This window comes from Glycine soja, chromosome 6, assembly GCF_004193775.1.
Source record: "Glycine soja cultivar W05 chromosome 6, ASM419377v2, whole genome shotgun sequence".
NCBI classification, from domain to species: domain Eukaryota; kingdom Viridiplantae; phylum Streptophyta; class Magnoliopsida; order Fabales; family Fabaceae; genus Glycine; species Glycine soja.
Window position 1 is genome coordinate 9,165,850 of NC_041007.1, and position 21,901 is coordinate 9,187,750.

The 21,901-nt window shown below is 35.5% G+C and overlaps 3 protein-coding genes across 8 annotated transcripts; all 3 read right to left on the minus strand.

Annotated features, from left to right (window-relative positions):
- Positions 1-4,858: 4,858 nt before the first annotated feature.
- On the minus strand, positions 4,859-9,704 carry LOC114415403 (nucleolin-like). Of its 3 annotated transcripts, XR_003667357.1 has the most exons (10): positions 9,323-9,703; positions 9,126-9,231; positions 8,105-8,409; positions 7,834-7,939; positions 7,379-7,741; positions 7,103-7,179; positions 6,896-7,020; positions 5,894-6,154; positions 5,215-5,289; positions 4,859-5,133 (listed from the first exon to the last, which is right to left on the minus strand). XR_003667357.1 is itself a non-coding variant. In XM_028380075.1 (9 exons), the coding sequence occupies exons 2-9, from the start codon at positions 9,136-9,138 to the stop codon at positions 5,114-5,116; spliced, it is 1,260 nt and encodes a 419-aa protein (XP_028235876.1). In that variant the 5' UTR covers positions 9,139-9,231; positions 9,323-9,704; the 3' UTR covers positions 4,859-5,113. The 3 variants fall into 3 exon arrangements, 2 of the variants coding, with proteins under 2 accessions (XP_028235876.1, XP_028235875.1); XM_028380075.1 differs by lacking the exon at positions 5,215-5,289 and having other exon boundaries at positions 8,105-8,399; positions 9,323-9,704; XM_028380074.1 differs by lacking the exon at positions 5,215-5,289 and having other exon boundaries at positions 9,323-9,698.
- A 1,027-nt stretch (positions 9,705-10,731) lies between these two features.
- Positions 10,732-16,881, minus strand: LOC114415406 (general transcription and DNA repair factor IIH subunit TFB4-like). 4 transcript variants are annotated; one of them, XM_028380078.1, is made up of 12 exons: positions 16,626-16,881; positions 16,227-16,357; positions 16,052-16,140; positions 15,694-15,970; positions 15,354-15,400; positions 14,687-14,724; positions 14,556-14,601; positions 13,945-13,998; positions 13,774-13,842; positions 13,047-13,123; positions 12,288-12,383; positions 10,732-11,068 (listed from the first exon to the last, which is right to left on the minus strand). In XM_028380078.1, the coding sequence occupies exons 2-12, from the start codon at positions 16,255-16,257 to the stop codon at positions 11,008-11,010; spliced, it is 885 nt and encodes a 294-aa protein (XP_028235879.1). In that variant the 5' UTR covers positions 16,258-16,357; positions 16,626-16,881; the 3' UTR covers positions 10,732-11,007. The 4 variants fall into 4 exon arrangements, with proteins under 4 accessions (XP_028235879.1, XP_028235878.1, XP_028235881.1 ...); XM_028380077.1 differs by lacking the exon at positions 10,732-11,068 and adding an exon at positions 11,076-11,177; XM_028380080.1 differs by lacking the exon at positions 10,732-11,068 and adding an exon at positions 11,704-11,913.
- A 1,000-nt stretch (positions 16,882-17,881) lies between these two features.
- Positions 17,882-20,623, minus strand: LOC114415404 (lysM domain-containing GPI-anchored protein 1-like). Its single transcript, XM_028380076.1, has 5 exons — positions 19,670-20,623; positions 19,437-19,554; positions 19,084-19,245; positions 18,934-18,965; positions 17,882-18,346 (listed from the first exon to the last, which is right to left on the minus strand). Exons 1-5 carry the CDS (start codon positions 20,325-20,327, stop codon positions 18,060-18,062), a joined length of 1,257 nt encoding a protein of 418 aa, XP_028235877.1. The 5' UTR covers positions 20,328-20,623; the 3' UTR covers positions 17,882-18,059.
- Between the last annotated feature and the right edge of the window lie 1,278 nt (positions 20,624-21,901).

Sequence of the window (21,901 nt, forward strand, 5' to 3'; positions counted from 1 at the left end):
AACCTATGTCCGCGAATTGTTCGCCATCACTTCTGCCGTGAAGAAGTGGCGGCAGTATCTTTTGGGCCACCAATTCACGATCATAACGGACCATAGAAGCCTGAAGGAGCTCTTAACTCAGGTGATTCAAACCCCCGAACAGCACACGTATCTGGCACGATTAATGGGATTTGATTACCAAATCCAATATCGATCAGGCGCGCACAATCAAGCGACAGACGCTTTGTCAAGGTCACCGGAAAATGCTCCACCGGAATATCCTGCTTCCCAATTTTTGATACTCTCAGTTCCCTGTCTAACATTTCTGGAAGAATTGAAACACCAGGTGACTATTAATCAACAATATTGTCAGAAGCGACAAGCTATTCTTGATTCTCCAGACTCGCATTCTGATTTCACCATTCATCAGAATTTCATTCTTCAGAAGGGTCGATTATGGCTTCCGCGAGATCTCCCTATTATTCAGTCCCTACTACAAGAGTATCACTCCACTCCAATGGGGGGCCATGCTGGGGTTACCAAGACTTTAGCACGGCTGTCGGAGAATTTCATTTGGCCAGGACTCAGGGCTGATGTTGTCACCTATGTCACCAATTGTAGGGAATGTCAGGTCACAAAATATGAAACGAAACGCATTGCGGGGTTGCTATGCCCTCTCCCAGTACCATTCAGACCATGGGAGGATCTTTCTATTGACTTTGTTGTTGGTCTACCCCCCTTTCAAGGCAAAACGGTGCTCCTGGTGATCGTTGACCGTTTTTCAAAGGGGATCCATTTGGGCATTCTGCCTCAGGCCCATACCGCTCACATGGTAGCACAGCTCTTCATTAACATTGTTGTCAAGCTTCATGGTATCCCCAGAAGCCTAGTATCTGATCGTGATCCATTGTTCATTAGTGGGTTTTGGCAAGAGCTCTTCAAGCTTAGTGGCACTCATCTTCGAATGAGTTCTGCCTACCATCCACAGAGTGATGGACAGACAGAAGTCATGAACAGAGTAATTGAAGGTTATTTACGAGCTTTTGTTCATCGTAGGCCAACATCGTGGGGGAAGTTCTTACCCTGGGTAGAACTATCTCATAATACTTCATGGAATAGCAGCACAGGCTCAACCCCTTATGAGATAACATATGGACGCAAGCCTTTTTCTTTTCCAGATTATATTGCAGGATCCTCTAAAATTGATGCAGTAGATGATCTTCTCTTGTCTCGTGATGAAGTGTTCACTACTATTCGCCGGAAATTACTCAAGGCACAAGCTTCCATGAAGAAAACTGCGGATGCCAAACGGAGAGAGGTTAATTATGAGCCCGGCAATTGGGTATTATTGAAGCTTCGTCCTTATCGACAAAGCTCAGTGAAGGGTGCTCAGGCAGTGACTGGCAAATTGTCCAAGCGCTTCTATGGACCGTTTCAGATCATAGAACGTGTGGGTAAGGTAGCCTATCGTTTGAAGCTTCCTGATGGGGCTCGTATCCATCCGGTATTTCACTGTTCCCTTTTGAAGCCATTCCACGGAGACCCCATTCTTGATTCACCCAATTCACTGCCGACACGCTTTATTAACGGTCAACCGATGCTTACACCGCTTGCCATTCTTGATTATCGGCAACATAAGGAGAGGGACACGTGGGAAGTATTGGTCCAGTGGCATGGACTTTCCCCTGATGAATCCTCTTGGGAGGACTGGGAACAGCTTAAGCAGGATCATCACCTTGAGGACAAGGTGATTCTCCAAGGGCCGAAGGAAGTTGATAGCAGTATATTAACAGATGTAGCATCAAAAGGGCAAATTGGGGAATCAATCAACAAGGAAGGTGTGCAATTAGCAAAAGCAAAGAGAAAGGTTACCAGGCCCGCATATCTCAAGGATTATGCCTGATATCAGAATGCAAAGGAAGAGGAGTTGAGCTGGCACAATGAAGGATTTGCTAGATTCGAATGTCCCCTGCAAGGATGCATCCATAACCAATTCTGTTATGCAAATATTCCTAGGAGATTTGGATAAATCCATTAGCAGTAGTCATTATATATATACGTATGTAATAACTAGCAAAATCAATAAGATAATTGACACTCCTCTCATTCTTACTCTGTTCTTATTCCTCTTTCTCATTAATCTGATTCTTAGGAGGACCCTGGCCCTCGAAGCCCAGGTTAACCGGAGCATACACTTATCAATAATTCTTTGGTCAAAAACACATGCCCCATATGCCAAATCATTTGGGGTACGTAGTTGCTACTACAACACAAGAATGCACAGGCTTAGTCTCCTTTGGAATCATACATTCGCAAATCCTTAAAGTCAATATCAACGATCTTGGCTAACCTTCATTCACATCGATCTCAGGACACATGTAGGATGTATGCTTTTATCCAACAACACATATATAACACATGCATGTAGATACATGACAACACCAAATGTACATACTTTATCATCCTTATATCCAATGTTATTGGAATCGGACCGGTCATCAAAACGGTAAAAATATTGGTTTAAAGGTTAATGGTTCAACCAGAATTAAACCTATTTTAATAAAAAAAAATTAATATTTTAATATAATATCATAATAATATTTAACAAAAAATAACATAATGTACATAAATTAATAATAATAAATAGTAAACTTCATTTAAAAGTTTCATAAATTAGAATATTTTTTAAAAACTAAAATGATGTCGTTTTGAAATTAAAAAAAAAAAACAATTTTAAATGAACCGATTAACCCATCGGATTTCATCAATTTTTTACTAATTCAACAATTTTGAGGTCATTTAAGGACACATTAATTTTTAGGAATCATTGGACTGAATGTGTGAACTGGTCGATTCGATTCGATTCAGATTTCAAAACCATGCTTATATCTATTTCCTACTTCTCTTCTCTTGTTGAGATAAACTGAATCTCTCAATGTGTCTCGGCTCTACAGCCTCAAAATCATAAAAGCACTACCACACACGTGGTTTCCCACTTAAGTTTGGCCATTAATAACCTCTTAATTAATTCTTCATATAATGTGTTGATTAGCGAGTGAGTTAATTTCATCTTCAAATTAGGGCTTCAAAAAATTATATTATTATTTTAAATTTTTAATCAAAAAACTTGGGTTGTTCCCCTTTTAGATTTTCTATTCTAGTCTTTAAAACTAGTCTAGATTCACTTTTTTTATTCTTTTCCAATGTTAATAATTTATTAAAAATGACTTTAATCACTTTTATCTAATTAATCTCAGTATACTAAAGATTATAAAAAAAATGCCCATTGTTTTGCTAAAAATTAATTTTTTATGCAATCTTTGGCCAAATCCTTCACTAGTCTTGCCAATCAATTGGATTAAGTGTTCTAACTTATTTTAATATCTTAAATCAGAGTATTTTTTTCTCATTACCCTTTGTCCAAAGGCACAAACATCCCATCACAATCCCAAGGTTTCAATTTTCTTGTGTTCTTAAGTCCTATTGCAAGTTCAAAGCTTGAACCTTTCCATAAAAACTAAAGAACATCACCATATTCAAATGCATTATAATTCATGCATGTGCGTAGATACATGACAACACCAATGTACATATCAATATATATCATTTTGAGCAAATTAAACAATCAATTTACCACCACAAAACATATTATACCAAGCCATACTCATATGATTCAAGGCCCATAAAACGTTCTAAAAGTAATTAAAACTTTTAATAATATAATTCATTAATAAAATGTTAAATGACTTACTTTTTTTTCTCAAAAAAAAAACATGAGTTGAATTTCAAAAACTCACTATGATTTAAAAAACACTTAAAAAATACATACAGATTATCCACCAAATCATTGATAATAGAAATTGAAATTCCGTGTTTGTAGGATATATCTGATTCTTCCTATCTAAACCTAATAGTATGTTAAATGACTTGCTAGTGCATGTATGAATGAAAATCATTTGATAAGATCATCTGATCTGGTTTGCCTTGTATACTCATCTCCTTGCTATTTTTCCTCTATTCCAAGGATTATACGTACGTTATTATATGAATAGGTTTTTATGATATATGATGTTTTTATGCAGTTGATAATATTTAAAATTTCTCTCAAGTATCATCACATTCTATTAGTTCCATATCAATTTGTTTAAAAATACAAAAAAAAAATGAAAGATAACTTGTCTTTCTTCGTTGAACTCATATTTCTTACAATGAAATTAACTGTGTCAACTCATATAACAACAAAAATTAATCAAATACATGTCAAAAACCTGAAATCTTCTAATGATGGACATTTTCAAATGAAATTTAATAATTCTTTCCAGTCCTGGTAAACAATGTTGGTTTTGAAGCCCAGCAAACACATGGCAATATGTCATGTACATTGGTCAGCCTTATGTTGATTTTTTTTAAAATGACAACCCAAAGTCGAATCCAACCCAAGCTCATTCAAAAACAAATCTTGTCCATTTTTGGCAACTCACATAGTATAGAATCATGACACGTAAGGGGACCAACAAGGCTCGACCCCGGCAAATACTCCCCCGACCCAAAAATACAATCCAATGAAGTCCAACTATATAATCGGATTCCGCGGTCTGGTTTGAAATTTGAGGTTTTAATTCAAAATTTAAAAAGACATTTATTAAAGAAGAAATGTGGATTTTAACAAAAGAGTATAAGAGGTGGACAAAATTATATAAACTCTTTCAAACTATCTAATGCTTTAAACAATTCAATTTTATCTCAGGTTTAGCTTAGTGTAGACTTAAAAGCAAGTTAAACAAAACTTAAATTTGGACATAAATTTTAAACAGACGACCATGCTGCCACTCACTGTTGAGATGAGGCAATCTATTGATCTAAGGGCAAAGGTGATTCGTAGGGGATATAAAATATACTAAATTTAAACCAATTCTGTCAAAGCAAAAGTTACTATCAACGGACCAAGGAAGAAACTAAATTAATACTTCTGCAACTAGCAAAAAGTATTGGCCATTACCACATTATATATTTGGAACAACAGAAAATAAAGCAAGAGAGCAAATACGTTACAAGACATTACATTATACATCATCACCTCCTAATTAATTGTGAAAAAATTCGCCTTAATAATTATTGTGGAATCTGCCCGAGTTCAATCACTGTCCTCTTCATCTGCATAGAAAGAGAGAATGTAAGGACAACCACTTCCCAAAAAATGTAACACGTGTTATCATAATAGAGAAGATAATTCACCAGACAGTTTGACAAGTGTTCCGTAAAATTGCTTCACAATAAGCTGTGTACTAAGTGCAGCTCACCTTTTCCTCTCTATTATATTAAGAAACAATTAAAACTTAAAAGATAACCACGGAAGGAAATTGGGTAACAGGAAACGAAAAGATATAGAAAAATGAAATGCAAAATGCACCCAAAATATTTCATCACCCATCTCTACAGGAAAATTAAGGGAAAAACTTGAAAAGATTCTTTATTTCCCAAGAGTGATTCTTCAAATCAAAGATTCTTTACTGTGCTGTGATTAGCTGCCATTGTCTGTGGTGTGCTTAGCATATTCAGAACCTCGGGTTACTTACTAATCAAGTCCTAGAATACAAGGACCTTATCAGAATTCAGTAATAACTAATATCCAGATATTTTAAGTATTACTGTCGGGATATCAGATAGCTACCAAAACGTAACATAAGTTAGAAGGGTTAAGCCCAATGCTATAAAATGTTGAAATCATTTGATAATTGATAACAACTATCAATGATGTTTCGACCCTATCAAAGCAGTTAGTAATTATTATTAACAACAAACTACTTAACCACTGCAAAAAGCACTAAAGAAAACACATTATTCCCTATGATATGTAATATAAACAATAAACTGAAAACAAAGAAAAGCCTTAACATATTTTAAATAGATTTACCATCATTAAATTCTTCACTCTGACTTCCATCATCGTCACCACTATCCTCTTCCTCATCCTCTTCATTATCATTGTCTTCATCATCATTATCACTACATTCAGCCCCATTGCCACTAGTTTCAACTGGAACCTTCGGCTTTGGAGGTGGAGGAGATGTATAACTACTTGTTGATCTTCTACGTGAACTTGACACAATATTGCTTAGATCAATACCCTCAAGTTCTTTGGCTCTCGCCTTCTTCCTTTTTACTTCCTTGATTTCTGAGTAAATGAGAAAAATAAATAGAATGAAACCATATCAGAGGCTGCCACATCTGCAGCTCAATGTAGACATGACATTTAAAATTACCCAATAAACAGGGAAGCTTACACTAGCCCAACCCTCCTCAGAGGTCAACTAAAATTACATTACCTTCCATCTAGTTTCAGATATTAGAGTAACCTGCCAAACTTAAATTTTTTACAGGACAAATACTCATTTTAGTTTTACATACAAGTGTGCCCCCTCCATACAGGTACCATTATCTGAGACTAAACTACTTAAAACAATGTTATCTAATTCCAATAGTGTAGAATGATACTTGTACAAGGAAAACAAGATATATCAATAAAAATGTCCAATTTTTATTTTCAATTTGTGATGTTAAGTTTCACTCCAAAATATACATACTGAATGAAGTCAAGGCCCTAAGAACGTCACATAGATTAATTCATTTTAAAGTACGAACAAATTATGGGACAATTTAATAATGCTTATATTGTACTCACAACACAAGTAATTAAGTTTAGTTTCTCACATCTCAAAATTAATCAGAACTAAACAAAGAATACCAAGGTAAAACTAGCAAAGGTTTCAATCGTTTGGGTTGTATGAAAGATAATTGGGATAGCTGATAACAACAGCTCCAAGCCTAGACAAATGGATACATATTTTATTCAATCAGGATGAAATATTGAAGCTAATATCCAGGGATGAGGGAGTACTAATAAACATGAGCTCACCCTTTTCAGATGGATTTGAAGACAGCCCTTCTCTAGACAGTATTTCCTCCAACTCCTTAATTAGCTGCTCTTCTCGTTTGTTTTCAGGCACTTGCTTGACTTTTTTGTAAATTACAGGAGGAACACTGATAGAAATATTATAATATCAAACTATCATCCTGAACAAAGATCTAGGTTCATAAAAAGGAATCCAAGGAAGAAAATTACCTCATTCCACATGCTTTAATAACAGACTTTAAGTGCTCCACATGTTTACCATACACAGGAGTTGAAACTTCTTTCTTCTGTAGTTCAGGAGAAAAAAGAATGAAATATACCTCATACATCTAACTTGTAGAAATTGACAAAAAAAAGTTGAAAAAGGAATTGTTATTCAACCAAAAGATTGTGATTGTTCAATAATTATAGCTATGGCCTTAACTCTTCAAATTATACCAGGCATTTCTGTTTGCAATCAGCATAAGATCAATAAATTAGTATGACCTTGGAAGGTTTCTCAGGTGATGAAGAGGACTGATCATCTTCAGAGTTCTTCCCATCATCTTCTGCATCACTATTGTCTTCTGAGGTTGCTTTAGCAGGTTTGACCCTTTTCTTACTGGATAGATCAGTCTCCTCTCCTTTACGCTTTTTGGGTTGGACAGAAGTCTTCACCTTGCCTTTTGGAACAATTTTTTTCCTAGGTTTAACTTCATCTTCCTCACTCTCTTCCTCATCAGTCTCCTTATCTGAAGTATCAGAGTTCTCTTCACTGCTGACCTTTTTAGTTACTTTGGTATCAGGTTTTTTCTTAACAATTTTCTTAGCATTATTTGAAGGTTTGGGAACTTCAGACGATGCTAATACCTTCACATTTAAAAGAGGCATGCTAAGCATCAGATAGTGTGTGTTTGTGCTTCTCATGGGCATCAACGACACTTAATAGATTTTCCACTCACCTCATCAAGCTGTTGACTTACAAACTTCTTATAGGGATCCAGAGTAAATTTATCAAGTTTAAGATCTTCCTCCAAGAGTCGACGAAGACCAGCCATAGTGATTTTCCTGAAATTAACAAGTGGAAAACTACCCTGTGTCATACCACAAGAACTATAGCCAAAGAATCAGTTAATGTGAATAAATGTACCAAAGATAAGGACATGTAGTGCATTGTCATTTGTCATAAAGAGAGGTCAGAATTATAAATAATTGAAAAAATCAGCAGCATACTCTGCATTAGCCTTGATGTACGAAGATCTTTTTCTAACAGCTTTCTTAATTAGGGCCTCAATTGGAACTACTTTGGTTCCATTGCCTTTATCATCCTTGGTTTCAAGTTTAGCCCTTTTTTGTTCTTTAAGAAGACCTAAGACTGGAGAGTCTTCCATTTTCTCCTCATCTTCAGGGCAAAGATCCTTCGCATCTTTTGCTTCACATTCTTCTTTTGGTTCTTCTGACTCTTGTGTACTTGTACCTTTTTCCCCTTCTTTCCCTGATATCTTTGCCCCATCATCATCTCCAACCCCTTCTAAGCACTACCAGCAACAAGGTAAGAAAACGCGCATTGATATAAAGACATAAGAAAAAATCCAAGCATTCTACATGACATCAGAAATCATAAAATTAAACAAAGTGCAACACAAATACGCTATCAAGGTTTCCAATGGCAGAATATGGTAGAAGGCCAAATTTCTGCCAAATAAACACGCCTGTGCAGCCTAAGGTACCGCTATAGCGGACTTCCCTTCACAGACTGCCTATGGCAGAGGGGTTGAAAAATGCTATGTTATAGCATTCTGACAGCGCTATAACAGATATTTAACAATCCGGATCCACCATACACTTGTCAATTGTACTAAACTAATACCAATCATACATAAATCTGGTTAAACATAGTAATACATTGAGGTCCTGGTTAAATAAAGAGAACAACTGCCCCTCATAAAATCCAAGCAATGACAGTTGTGCTTATCGAAATCAATTTATTCAGCTACCAAATGTTAAACAAACAGTACACATGACTTCGAACCATAAGATTTAAAAGAAAATTCTGCGAATTTGGAGCGCGAATAATTGTTTTGCTAAAGAGGTCACTCGTTCATGACTTAGGGTTGGTTACCGAATGCATTCACTAGTAAACAACGAAAAAGCAGAAAAAAACTGATTTTGGTGTGATGCCCTAGTAGCTTCCACTTACGCATACTAACTAAGTTGAAATTAGGGATTCGAATTAAAGAGCGAAAAAAAGTACCTTGAGCAAGCATTGCTTGATAAATCTCTTATGCACATCCAAAGCATACTCCTCCAATCCCAGGTCTTTCTCGAGCAATCGACGAACACCCTCGAACGTCAAGGAGCTGCATTGAAAAACGAAACAGAAATAACGGTACTTAATGATTTAAGAATAGCGGCAACGAAGAAAAATTTGAAAAGAGAATAGTTACTCACTCAGATTGTTCCTTGAAGAGAGAAACGCGAGAGCGCATAGCGGTTTCAATCTGAGACTCTAAAATCTCCTCCTTCTTTGCCGTCCCTTCGCTGTCTTCTGCCATGTCTCTTTCTCTTTTTCTTTCTCGCTGCGAATTCTCAACTTCCAATTCTCGTTTTGCTAATGCTAGTAGTGAAATTGCAGTGTGTTAGCATTCAAATTCAAACTAGGGCACACTTCCTCAGACACACACACACACACACACACTTCCTCAGTGCTCTCCGTTTGTTCGAAAATACCTGTGCGTGAGTGTGACCCAGCGGATACATATGCTTCTGTTCTCCTATGACTATTATTATGAAATTTTGTTTCCCATTCTTTTTTCTATTTTCTACTAATATCTGTGATATAAAACTACTATTTCTGTTTGATACAAAATTATTTCACATTCACAACCGAAATAATTTTTTACTATACAAACATTGATAATGCAAAAAATAATTTTTGTAACTTTCAAGTTAATTGCTTTGAAAAACAATTATGACTATTTTTTACAAGATATTTAATTCATTTTTAAATTTTTTATTAGCTAAAAATCTTATTTGGCGGTTTGGTAAATAATTTTTCTAGATAATGTTGAATAAAACTAGTTAAAAAATTAACTTATTAAATTAAAAGTGTTAAGTAAAATTAATTATTAAAGTAGGTAAAAAGTATAAATGACATAAAAATAATAAAATCAAGATTTATTTTAAAAAGGTAACAAGAAAAATGAATAAATATATTGAGAATAAAAGTGAAAGAAAATATAAAAACAACTAGAAATTAACATTTTAAAAAATAATACTTCAAGTAACATTTAAAAAAATTAAAAATTACTAAAATAAATTTATTTGTCCAACAGTCGAATAAATTTTTCAACTAATAAAAATAAATAATTAGAAACTAGGTGAAATGTCTTGTTGAACATAATCCTAGTATTTTTTTTAATCATTGCTTAAAATATCATTTTTTAAAACGTTAGGTTAAAGTTTTTTATATTTCTTACACTTTATCCTCAATATATTTATTCAATTTTCTTGTTACTTTTTTTAAATAAATCATGATTTATTATTTTTTATCATTTTACAGTTTTAAACTACTTCAACAATTTATTTTATTAAACATTTATAATTTAATAAATTAGTTTTTTATTTTTTAACTAGTTCTGTCAAACATAACTTAGGTTAAAAGTTTGAGTTTTTTTCTTCAAAATGTCTACTTTTTATTTTATATTATTTTTTTAAAAAATGTGTCAAAGTTTTTCCCTCCAAATTTCAAGTGTTCAATCCACGTTATTCATTACGTTGTCTTTTACACCTTTTAATATAACCTTGTAGGCCTTCTCCGGTAGAACAAAAAGCCATGTGAACATACTGGAAATCAAGGATTTCAAAGGGAATTAAACTTTCAGATAAAATGCCTTTTCTGCAGCCTCAATATGGAGAGATCCTGCTAAGCAACTAATGAAACCTTCAGATCGATGCTGACTTTTTATAGGCCTACAATAATTTCCATGACAAACTTAGTTTCCCACTAAGACAGATGCAAAAGAAATTTGATTTCAAAATTTCATTATGCTACAGGTATGAAAAGAACTTTAATCGATCAGCTCTCTTGATAAATGTGACAAAATATGTTATGCACTCAGATGCAACATAATGCATCAAGCCTTTCTTTGCCGGTCGGCTGCTGAGGCATCTAGTTGAGCCTGGCCAAATACAGACCTGCAGAAAGTGCAAAGACAAATTACAATAGAGCTAAATGATAATAATGCAGTAACGACTGACCAAGTTCCCATTCAACAACCTGGGTCTCAATAATACATCCTGAATCCTGAAAAGCCAAAATATGTTGGTCTGATCACTCGTGTTTCACTCTAACGTGCATTTCCATTTGTGCTTCTCTATTTAGTTAACATTCATTCTGATACTTCAACTCATGATTGACAGAATTTTCTAATTTTCAAATTAACAAAGACACGAAGGCAATAGATTCATCATATATTGCAGGTCTGCTTTTAACTAATCTTTTCTATATACACACTTAAAATACATTATTCGGGATAATAAATTCACAAAGAATTCATTTTTCCTTTAAAACTCTCAAGCCAGGGATTCTCAAAGGTCAATACCCAGTAACGAGCATACTACATACACAATCTAGTACTAACAAAAATTCAAACTAATGACGAAAAGCAAGTATTGCCAAGATATTCATCCAAAAGTAGAGATCTTGTGGTAAAATAGTATGTGGCTAAATATTATACATTAAAAAAAAGCTATCATTGAATTCATAGGCTAGTAGCCAATAGACTAAAATGTATTTTTTCTGGTAGAAAATTTTAGTAGCCAATATAGCCTTTAGACTAAAATGTAATTTTCCTTGTAGAAACACATGCTGGAATATAATCATACAGAATATACATAGCCCATGTCAATTGTTTGCTTATGGAAATATTGCGCATTTGCAGTTATTATCAAGAGATTATCCAAATACAGGGCTGAAAACTTCATCTTAGTCAGCTGGGATTGCCTTCTTCATCTCATAGCTTTTCTTGACATGCTAACCCCTAAATTTTTTGATCTTAACCCTCCGGTTCATCAGGGGAAAAGGACCCTGACTAATCTGGAGTTCAACTGAGAGATAAGTAAAGTCTGACTAATAATTATTTCCGCCAAAGATATGGCTATAAAATTCAGCAACAGAGAGAAACTCTAATAATTGTACCAAACTGTAAAAAGGCAATAGCGGCCTGATAATAATCTAGTAAATTATAAAAGCATACAATTGAAAAGGGAAATTTTTCTGTAAAAATTGAACAAATTCTTATTATCTCCTAACTAAATAATGAATATTTATACTCGTTAGAAGCATAGCATATGGAGAAGCTTATGGAAATAGAATGACAAATGGCCACAATAAGTTAGAGAAATAAACACTTACCCACAGGTTGAACACTTATCATGGTGCTCACAGAATATGGATAAGCATACAGAACACACATAGCCCATGTCAATTGTTTGCTTATGGCAGAAACACCTGCATAATTCATACAGTTTATCGAGGTGCAGGTCTCAAAATTTCTATAGTAAACAGAAGAATTGCCAGCACAAAAGGAGTATCACACAACTTGTATAAATCCATTAAAATTACATTTCACGTATCATCCATCACAAAAAAAACTTCAATACTCTGTCGGATTCATTTGACATCGTACTAATTTATATCGAGGAAGTATATGAAAGTGTCCCTTAATCACCTGTCTATATTTAGTGAATTTAGGCTTTAAAAATTGCATTACTGATTGTATACATCATGGTTTACTAACCATGGACTGTCAAGTGTCAATGACAGCTCAAAAGCATGGGATAAATATATTTGATATCAGTCAACCATGGGTTACCTAAAAAGACTTTGGCTGGACAATCTCATTTAATCTTATAAAAAAGAAAACAATTTGCCGTCTCCACTGTACAGAAGCAATATAAGAACAGATCCATAAATAGGCATGTATCTTCAAACCAACATAAACTAAAAGGGAAGAAAAAGGACCAATTGGAGTTAAAAAAAAAACAAGTATAATGATAGCTAGGTTGTAGCCCAAATGTTTGTAGATTTACAGGAGGGGGGAAACAGAGAGAAAAGAAATGAAAATAAGAAATCTAAAATGGGAAACGGTTAACTAGGAAAGGAAAAACTTACGAGGCACGAAAATCCACACCCACAGATTTAGGAAGCCGTAAAAATGCACGAGAATGCAAATCAGTTGCAAACACTGTCTGCATACACAAGGTTAGATTACAGTTAGACATAAAACAAAAAGTAAAATTGAAAAGACAAATAACCTGAACCTGAATAGCAAGAAAAATATTTTATTTTTATTCCTCTGTTAGAGGTCAATCATTAAAATTTTGAGTTTGAGACCGTTGTACAACGAGTCATTACATTAGTTTTTCACTTTCGCTACATTATTTGGTTGAGTTGTAGTTTCTTTAGAAGAAAATAATAAGTCAATTCACTCAATTGTTTTGTTCTGTTTTAGGAACTACATAGTCAATAAACAAAGAAACCAAACTTGACCTGTTAAGACCCTAAAAGAGAATATGGGCCCAAATGGACAGTTAACAAATCAGCAGCCCAAGTCCACAGTTTTTAGGAAAAACAAGGGGCAGGGAGAGAATGCTGACATGGCAGATGCTACTAAATAGATTTTTGTCCAATTTCTAGTATTACCAAACAGATTTATGGACTTATTTGTTGAATAGCAACTAGTTGTGTCATCAACTTCTAAACTAATTCTGTCAGTGAAACAACTTCCTCTCAGGAAGGAAGGCATACAATACAACACTACAAGAGCATGTCACTCATTTCTCGTGCATGCCAGTGAAACAACTTCCTCTCAAAGCGGTTAATTAAAACACAAGCTTACTGAAAGATATTGATAAAGCCCGTCCAATTGGGGAGGCTTGTAATATATTCCACCAGTTATGTATGAAGCCTGTCATTCAAAACACAAAAAGAAATTACTAGAGTCAACAATACATATTCTACAACTGCAATACCAACTCGTTCAATAGTGTGTATTTATGTATTTAACTACCTGCTGGAGGAATGCAGAATTGTTTGAACCAATATAACAAGAATCTATAGGAACCTACAATATAAAATATTAGTTACGCATAGGTATTAGTTACACATCAAAATACAAACAATCTTTATGTCTTAGCTATATTGCTGAGAATTGCCTAACTACATAACAGTGTGCTGGCAAGGAAAAGGCCAAAGCTGAAAGAAAAAAGAAAGGTTAAACAAGTTTTTTTGGTCCTCTAATTTATTATTTAGGTTCGATTTGGTCTTTTAATTTTTTTTTTTTGTTCAATTTGGTCCTTTAATTTTTAAAACTGATTCAATTTGGTCCTCTAGTTTTTTTTAGTTCAATTTGGTTCTCCAATTTTTAAAACCAATTCATTTTTTTGGAAAATGTGCATTTTGAGACGGTTTAAAACCACTTAATGACAGTTTTGAACCACCACAAAATGTGATTTCTTACGATTTAGAATGAAGGATCAAATTGAATCGATTTAAAAAATTAGAATATCAAATTGAATCCGATAAAAATTAGAAGACCAAATTGAATCTAAAAAATGAATTAGAGGACTAAAGAACTAATTTAACCAAAAAGAAAAGCAAAGTGAAAGATTCAGTAAATACTGTAGAGTGCTGTGCAGAGAAAATTGCATTCATGATTGCCACATACCTGAAAAGGATAGAAGGTGTGATTTGAATTCAAGGGTCAATGCAATATTTAAATATATAAAAAGTAAATGTAACGAGGAACATACTGTTCTGGTCCATCAGCAACCCCTTGCAAACATAAAATCTGTTCATAATAAATCAGTTAGTAAAATAACAATTATTTAAAATCCACAAGTAGGAAAGAAATCCAAAAAAAAAAACAAAATGGTGATCAACTGAAAATACAAGATTCCTATAACAGCAATAGCCAATATATCATTAAAAACAAAGATGAGACCAATCACGTAAACGAATTTCCAGCAGGAAGTTTGCAAAAACCATCTCCAGTTTAAACCAGTTCCAAATAAACTAGATATTAAAAATAATTCATAACTTGGAGCATCCAATTCAATATTGACCCATAGGAAAGTTTATCGAGGACACAATCTTTATATTCAATCATTCTACAAACAAGCGAAAATAATACTAAACAAAATTAATTAGCATCAATGAATTCAAACAACCAAGACCAGAAAGAAGAGTGTGTCAGAGCCAAAACCCCGCAATATCAACATTTAGTTGACACACAGGACACGCATATCATTTTCAAACTCCAATGACCACCCACAATGATGCTCATTAATGCAGTAAAAAAGGCAAAAGTCAACCATAGTTGACTAAGCTTCAGTAGCAAGTTGCAACTTATATCATATTCAAGTATAACATAAAACCCCATGTAATAACAGCATGGCGGTTAATCACGCAAATACACACCCGAGGCTGAGGAGGCATTGGTCCCGAACGAAAAGCTCTCTGTATATCTGATAACCCTATCAGGTCAAACAAATAAAAGGCCTAATGTACTCTTATAAGGTTGACTTGGTAGTAAAAGGAGAAGAGAGGGAGAAAAAACACATGAGATTGATTCTTCCGCTATCAAAAAAATAATAATTAATAACTAATTGATTCTTCCGCTAACAAAAAAATAATAATTAATAACTAACATTTGTCAATTAAAAAAAAAATTAAAAGGCCAAATGGTTAAAATAAGGTGTTTTCAATTACATTGGCAAAAATCCAAACAACTTAGAAACTGAAATAGTGATAAGGATACAACAAAGCGCCATGGACAAGGAGCCTGATAACAGCGAAGAAGGAACGGTTCCCGGTGCGTGAGCCGCGTCGGCATCTAATTGGCGGTCCCTAGCGAGAAACTCATCGAGATTGTGAAGTAAATTGGAATAAAGCGCGGGCATTGTACCGGTGGTGGAGCCATGGTTCTTATCGGAAGTGGAATCGTAAATGTAGCCGCAAGAGTTGCATCCGGTGGCGATGACGATCACCTGGTTGAGCTGGCCGAGGAGCAAGATCGAGTTGAGAAAAGCGAGTACCTGGGAAAAAGGAGATAAAGAGAAGTTTGAGATTGGAATCAGAGAGGTGAAGTGTTGAATTAGGGTTTGTGCGTGTGTTACTTGGGAGAGGAACTCGGCGAAGGGGAAGGGGAAAGTGCTCCAGAAGAAAGGGTTGGTGTCTAGCGTTACAACGAGGAGGCTCACGTCATCTGCAACAAAGCAGACAAACAAAGAGGGGTCAATGGAATTGGTGTAGAGTGAATAAGAGATTGAGTGATGAGAGAGTGCAAAGGACCTGCGTAGAGTTTGGAAGAAGCAGAAGGCATGGTGTGTGTGCTGTGTCTTCTGCTTTCACTTCCAACTCATTTCTTGGCAGCTCAACGATGCAATTAACACTTCCCGGGATTTTAGGCCCAAGTTCTTTTCCTGAAAAAATAAAAAATACTATAAGGAACAATTTCTTAATCTTAAATTTTTTAATTACCAACTTTTATTAGTTCAGGCATTTTGTCGAACAACTAGTTAGCGAGAGAAGAATAAACCGCATAGCAGCAAACAAACGGTATTATAAAAGCCATTGACGACAACTCAAGGCTAAAACCAGAAGGATGATTCAGGCACCATCAAAAGAATACCTAATACAAGACATGTTTTTTATACAATAATAATTACAGAGAAAACCAAGACGGATTACCAATTGAAGTTTGCCTTCTGTTAACAGTTCAGTGCCCAAATTGAAGATGGAAATGCTTGTTAGAAGCACTCGTAGTGGCTAACAGGTGTGTCCGGTTAAAGGGGAAGAATGCCTTGCGGGTAACATAGCACGTTGACAAATGAGGGCGTGACTAACACCTGGGATGCATTTGTTTTAATGAACACACATTTTCATGCATATTTTTTAAGAAATAAAAATTCATAACTTTTAATACAACGAATCATTTGGGGTTCTCCCAACTATAAACCAAAGACACATAAGAATTTAGGTTAGAGTGTGTTGAGTCTATGGAATGGCTTGAATTAGTTTCAACATGAGTTAATAGCTTAGGGCTTAGAGTGTAATTTTCTTTTTCTTTTTTTAATTTTCCATTTTTCTCTCTTTTATTTTCTTTTTTTTGTTTTATTAATTTCTTTTATTCATTCTTTTCTCTCATTTTTTTTAACTTCATATAAATAGTGGTAAATTCGGCAAAATTAGTTGTTTACAAGCTGTTTATACTCTCAGACCAGCATCGAGTTTGACTATATAACAAGTGTTGAATTCCGTAGAGGAATTAAATAACTCATTTTATTTCAGTAAATTAGATTTAAAATACACATTTGAAATCTGAACTGTTTGATTTTAATCCAACAGTTGCAAATATGCTTGTTGCACGAATGCATAGAAAAGATGACTATCTTTAGCTTCTAGTCTAATTATTTTGCATAGTTTTCTTCAAAAGACTGGTCACTTTAGTAGCTAATTTGTTCTATATACTGCTTAAATACATAAAAGCAACTGATTATAATGATTTGAGTTTACTTACTCTGAATGGTGAGTTTAATAATTTGAGCTCCTATCAACATTTGTATGAATAATCATCTGTTCTTTCAGACCCAAAAAATGTATATGCATTCAATTCCTGCCCCTAATTTGAAGTTAAAAAGAGACTCGTGGTTATCAGATTTGCGGTCTTTTTTTTAAAGAAAATTAAGAAACAAGAGGACAAAAGTCATGTGATTCTGTTCTCATTTGCATTAGGTTGCACTCCTAAATTGGACCATGGTAGAGAAAATTGTTATCAAATATCTAAAGAAAGGTATTAGATTTGGCAGAAAAAACAAGAATGTCAATTAACTTAGCATTACAAAAAGAAAAAAATAGTAAAAATAATAATAAAACCGATTTAGAGCTTCTATACAGATTGACCCAGATTATACCTAAAATTACTGACTGTAGAAAAACACGATAATTCAGCAAAGCACCAAAAAATAAATGGCTAAGCGTGAGATGAAACCTGAAATCCCATAGTTTTCCAGATTCACAAATCAGTTCAAGGGTACAAAATGAATGTTAGCAGCTACAATAGACAGAGCACCTGTCACAAACACAAGTAGCAGGCCAACTAAACCCACCACAAAATTGAGAAGATTACAATGCCACGGGTATCATCAACTTGACAAGCAATAACACTAGTGCATACGTCAAAGCGGGAAATGGTTTCACCAAGGAGCATGCAGCCGAAGCACCAGAAGATATGCCGCTAATAGGGCCATTTGCAGGAGAGAATCCTCCTGGAAGCCCCGTTGAAGGCACCAGCGATGATTTGGGTGATGCTGGACCATCTCCATCGAACAGTGGTGCTGGTGCTGGTGCAAACACCGTGTCCCTTGCAACGGTTGTAGGTGGGGCAACAAGAGGAGGGAATTCCTGCAGCCCTGCAACATCATTTAAAATATATTTAGAAGGTGATTCGTGAATTATGAAATACTTAGTGTCACCAAATTTTCTTTTGGGAGCTAGGGGTGATGGGAGTATGTTAAATTAGGAATTGCAACTATAACATCCCTGAGCACTGACCACCCAGGATCTAGAACAAAATACAGATTGTCTACATTGCTACACGACATCAAACCTAACTAAATTCTAGTTCTGCAAATCAACTCTATATTTTAAACTCAGAATTGGCATAGAGTTGCTGACAATATGCATAGCACATAGAAATAGCATGAAGGTTGACCATGATTCATTGTCTGTATCTCTTAACATAATGAAATTTCAGAATTCAAAGTTGTCATCTCCAACACCCCTCCCTTGCTCAACCCCTCACTTAAATACGCTGTTTTGGCCATATCACTAGACAACATAGGATCTTGAACAAATCTCGGTAAATAAATCATCCAGAATGAAAAGCAAAACAAAGAAATATATGTACAATATACTTAAAATCTTTATAATGGAATACAACGATTAGAAAATGAATTGTACAGTGCATTTAGGGTGTGTGTGCGTGTGTAACACTAACCTGGACATTGAGGCTGAAGAGAAGGGGACAACCTGCAGGGAGTCAAGAAATGTTAAACAAGCTTAAATTCAAACACCAGTTAAGCAAAATAGACATTATTAAAATATTTAAATGGGAAAATGCAGGTATGCAGAGGATAAATAAACATACGTTGTTACAATGCTGCCATTAACAATGCCATCATAATTGCAAGCAGTAACATTGCAACCACCACTAGTCTGCTGAACGGTAACATTCCCAAGCATAAGGTTGCTGCCTCTACATTGCATGCTGGAGCAAGAAACAGCCAAAGAAGCCGGCATACAGTACAAACTGCAAAAAAAAAAAAAAAAAAAAACGATAAACCATCAAACATTATTAACAGGCAGCACCTTCTCAAACTCTACAGTGCCCATTTTTCACTTCACACCCAAAAAAGAGAATCTAGGATTATGCACAAGTGAAGAAAGAATAATAAATAAATAAAATAAGAAACAGAAAGGAAAGAGTTGCTTAGTCGGTACTCAAGGTTTTTGGGTCCACAGCTACACTGCACACAGTGCCCCGCGGTAATGGCGTAGCTTCCATTAGGGACAAGCATGCCAAAATCAGAGGCGGATTTCGGAAAATTCGAAGCACAAGCTGCAACACGAGAGAAAAAAAAAACAAAAAAAAAAAAAGAGAGAGTAAGCAATTAAACAGGAAATTATAAATTGTAAGGAACAAAAAAAAAAGTAACATTATTTAATTTAATTACCGGGTATTGGAACAGCGAGGATATCACCGTCGTTAATAGCAGTGCTTCCCATGGCATTAACATTCATCAAATCAGTGAGAGTGGTGAAGTACCTAGCAGCAACGGCAGCGAGGGTATCAACGGGGCGAACAACATAAGAGAGGTAAATCGCGGGGAGAGAGTTATCGGAGCCGTTGAAGCAGGTGCAAGGGAGAGGAACGACGAGGTTTTGGCCCACATCAAGAACTGAAGGGTCGGAAATGGAGTTAGCCTCGCGGAGCTGGTCGGAGGAGACGAGGCCGGCGTAGACGGCGTCGGCGATGGAGGAGAGGGTGTCGGAGGGGCGGGTCTTGTAGTGAGTAGCGACGGATTTGCGAATGCCGTCGACGCAGGAGCAGGAGATGGGGACTTTGAGGAAGAGCTTCGAGGGAAGAATGTGGTGCTCCACGTCGGGGTAAGAGATGTCGATGGCGTTCGCGGTGAGAAGCGCGATGGGGTCGATTTGGAAGAGCGACGCCACTTCGGAGACTTTGAGGTCCGTGTAGAGGGTGTATCCCAGAAGCGCGTTGCATGAGTCGGAGTTCGAGCATGGCTCAATCGTGGATTTAGACAGCGCCTGGAGAAGTATCGAGAGGAAGAGAGTGGCGTGGAAAAGGTGCTTTGGATTTGGATTTGGCATTCTGGAAATAGAAAGAGTGAGTGAAGCTACTTGACTAACTAACAGGGTAGTACAATGTGGGAATGGGTTGGAGGGGTTTAGGGTTTTCTGAGGTTGTTCTGTTCTCACGGAAGAGGGGAAAAGTTTCACCTTCAAAAGCCAACGAAAGGGGAGAATAGAGTAGGAGACACCAGGAGAGCCACAAGGACACTGTTTTCGATCATAGAGATTTCAACCTTACTTGCTTCGCTGGACATCTTTGTCCCTCTCCAGAATCCAAATCATTCCTACTTTTAATTTCCTGAAATGAAACAATTCTTTTTAAGAATACTCAAGCAATTTCAAAATATCATTTCTTATTTGATTTAGTAACGTTGCTTATTTAGAATGGTGGAATTATTATGGTTTTGTCCTTTGGGCGGCATGACTTGTGTCGGATTGGGAGCACCGCACGATGGGGATGTTTCGGTAATTTAGCAGTTCGCTTTTACGGATTTGCGGACAAGCTGGTATGGCCCGCATTGCTTTTTCTGGCATCTGGGTAAGGAATTTATAGTTTTCTTGCTGCCCTCGTATGCCAATACTATAGATACCTTAGTAAACCGCATAGCTTGTGGGGAGTCCCATGACGGAAGCTAAACTACTGTACATTTTTTAATTTTATATTTTTGGGAAGTTCATCTACGTTTGAACCTGTTTCACCATTCAATATCCTCATGATTTACTTATTACAAGTTATCATCTTTTTCAAGCAAATTATCATCCATTTATTCAACTGTTTTAGGTATAGTTAAAGTGAGTGAACGGATCCATATTTGGAAGAAGGGGCAAATATAGGATCTAACGGAGCCGAAAATTAAATACTGTAATTTTTTAACACATTAATAAAATTCTATTAGGATTATCTTAGATATTTAATTACAGATTATTTGATTAGTTATTATTAGTTGTATATATTCTTTTAATGATTTTATAATTAATTAAGGTAACTGTTCTTTGGAGGGTTGTTCCTTTATGAGAACATATCTGCACTGGTTTCAACGCTGAAGTAATTTCAAGAATTGGACACGAAGTAGTGGTGGATATACGGATCGAGGCTCGCAAACTACCTGTTTAGTGTGCAATTTCATGCATTAAAACATTCAGAGTGTGTTTGCGCTAGAATTCTAAAAGAATTTTAAATATTTATATTTTTAAAATTATTTTATTGAATTTTTTATTTTTAAAATTTTATATTTGAATAAAAAAAAAATTGTGAGGGTGAAAGAAAATAAATGCTGAGAGAAAAAAAGAAAATATGGTTGATATGTTTTCAAAGAAAAGATGTATATCACTATACCCAACCACAACATTATTCGGTCAGTAATGCAAGACATAATCTAGACCTTTCGCACCGGCGAGCACCTCCACTACGTGATAGGCAATGACGGCTGCTCCCCTGATTGGCGAGTATAGTTTTACATGTCCCCTTATACTCCCACACTTGATTAACACTCCGCGAGCTCAGACAGTGTTTCTTTAGAAAGAAAATCATTGACATGAAAGAAGGTTGCGAGTTCCAAAACGGGTTTCGGGAAATTTCAGTGGAAGAAGAG

Coding starts and splice junctions, on each gene's coding strand:
- LOC114415403 (XM_028380074.1), bottom strand. CDS start 9,426: ATGGCAGAAGACAGCGAAGGGACGGCAAAGAAGGAGGAGATTTTAGAG. Junction 7,940..8,104: donor TACATCAAGGCTAATGCAGA/GTATGCTGCTGA, acceptor TGTTAATTTCAG/GAAAATCACTATGGCTGGTC. Junction 5,134..5,893: donor GAGTGAAGAATTTAATGATG/GTAAATCTATTT, acceptor CTTTCTATGCAG/ATGAAGAGGACAGTGATTGA.
- LOC114415406 (XM_028380077.1), bottom strand. CDS start 16,257: ATGCCTTCTGCTTCTTCCAAACTCTACGCAG. Junction 16,141..16,226: donor TTCTTCCAAACTCTACGCAG/GTCCTTTGCACT, acceptor GCTTTGTTGCAG/ATGACGTGAGCCTCCTCGTT. Junction 13,843..13,944: donor ATTCTGCATTCCTCCAGCAG/GTAGTTAAATAC, acceptor TTTGAATGACAG/GCTTCATACATAACTGGTGG.
- LOC114415404 (XM_028380076.1), bottom strand. CDS start 20,327: ATGCCAAATCCAAATCCAAAGCACCTTTTCCACGCCACTCTCTTCCTC. Junction 19,246..19,436: donor TGTGGACCCAAAAACCTTGA/GTACCGACTAAG, acceptor TTTTTTTTGCAG/TTTGTACTGTATGCCGGCTT. Junction 18,347..18,933: donor TCTTCAGCCTCAATGTCCAG/GTTAGTGTTACA, acceptor ATGATGTTGCAG/GGCTGCAGGAATTCCCTCCT.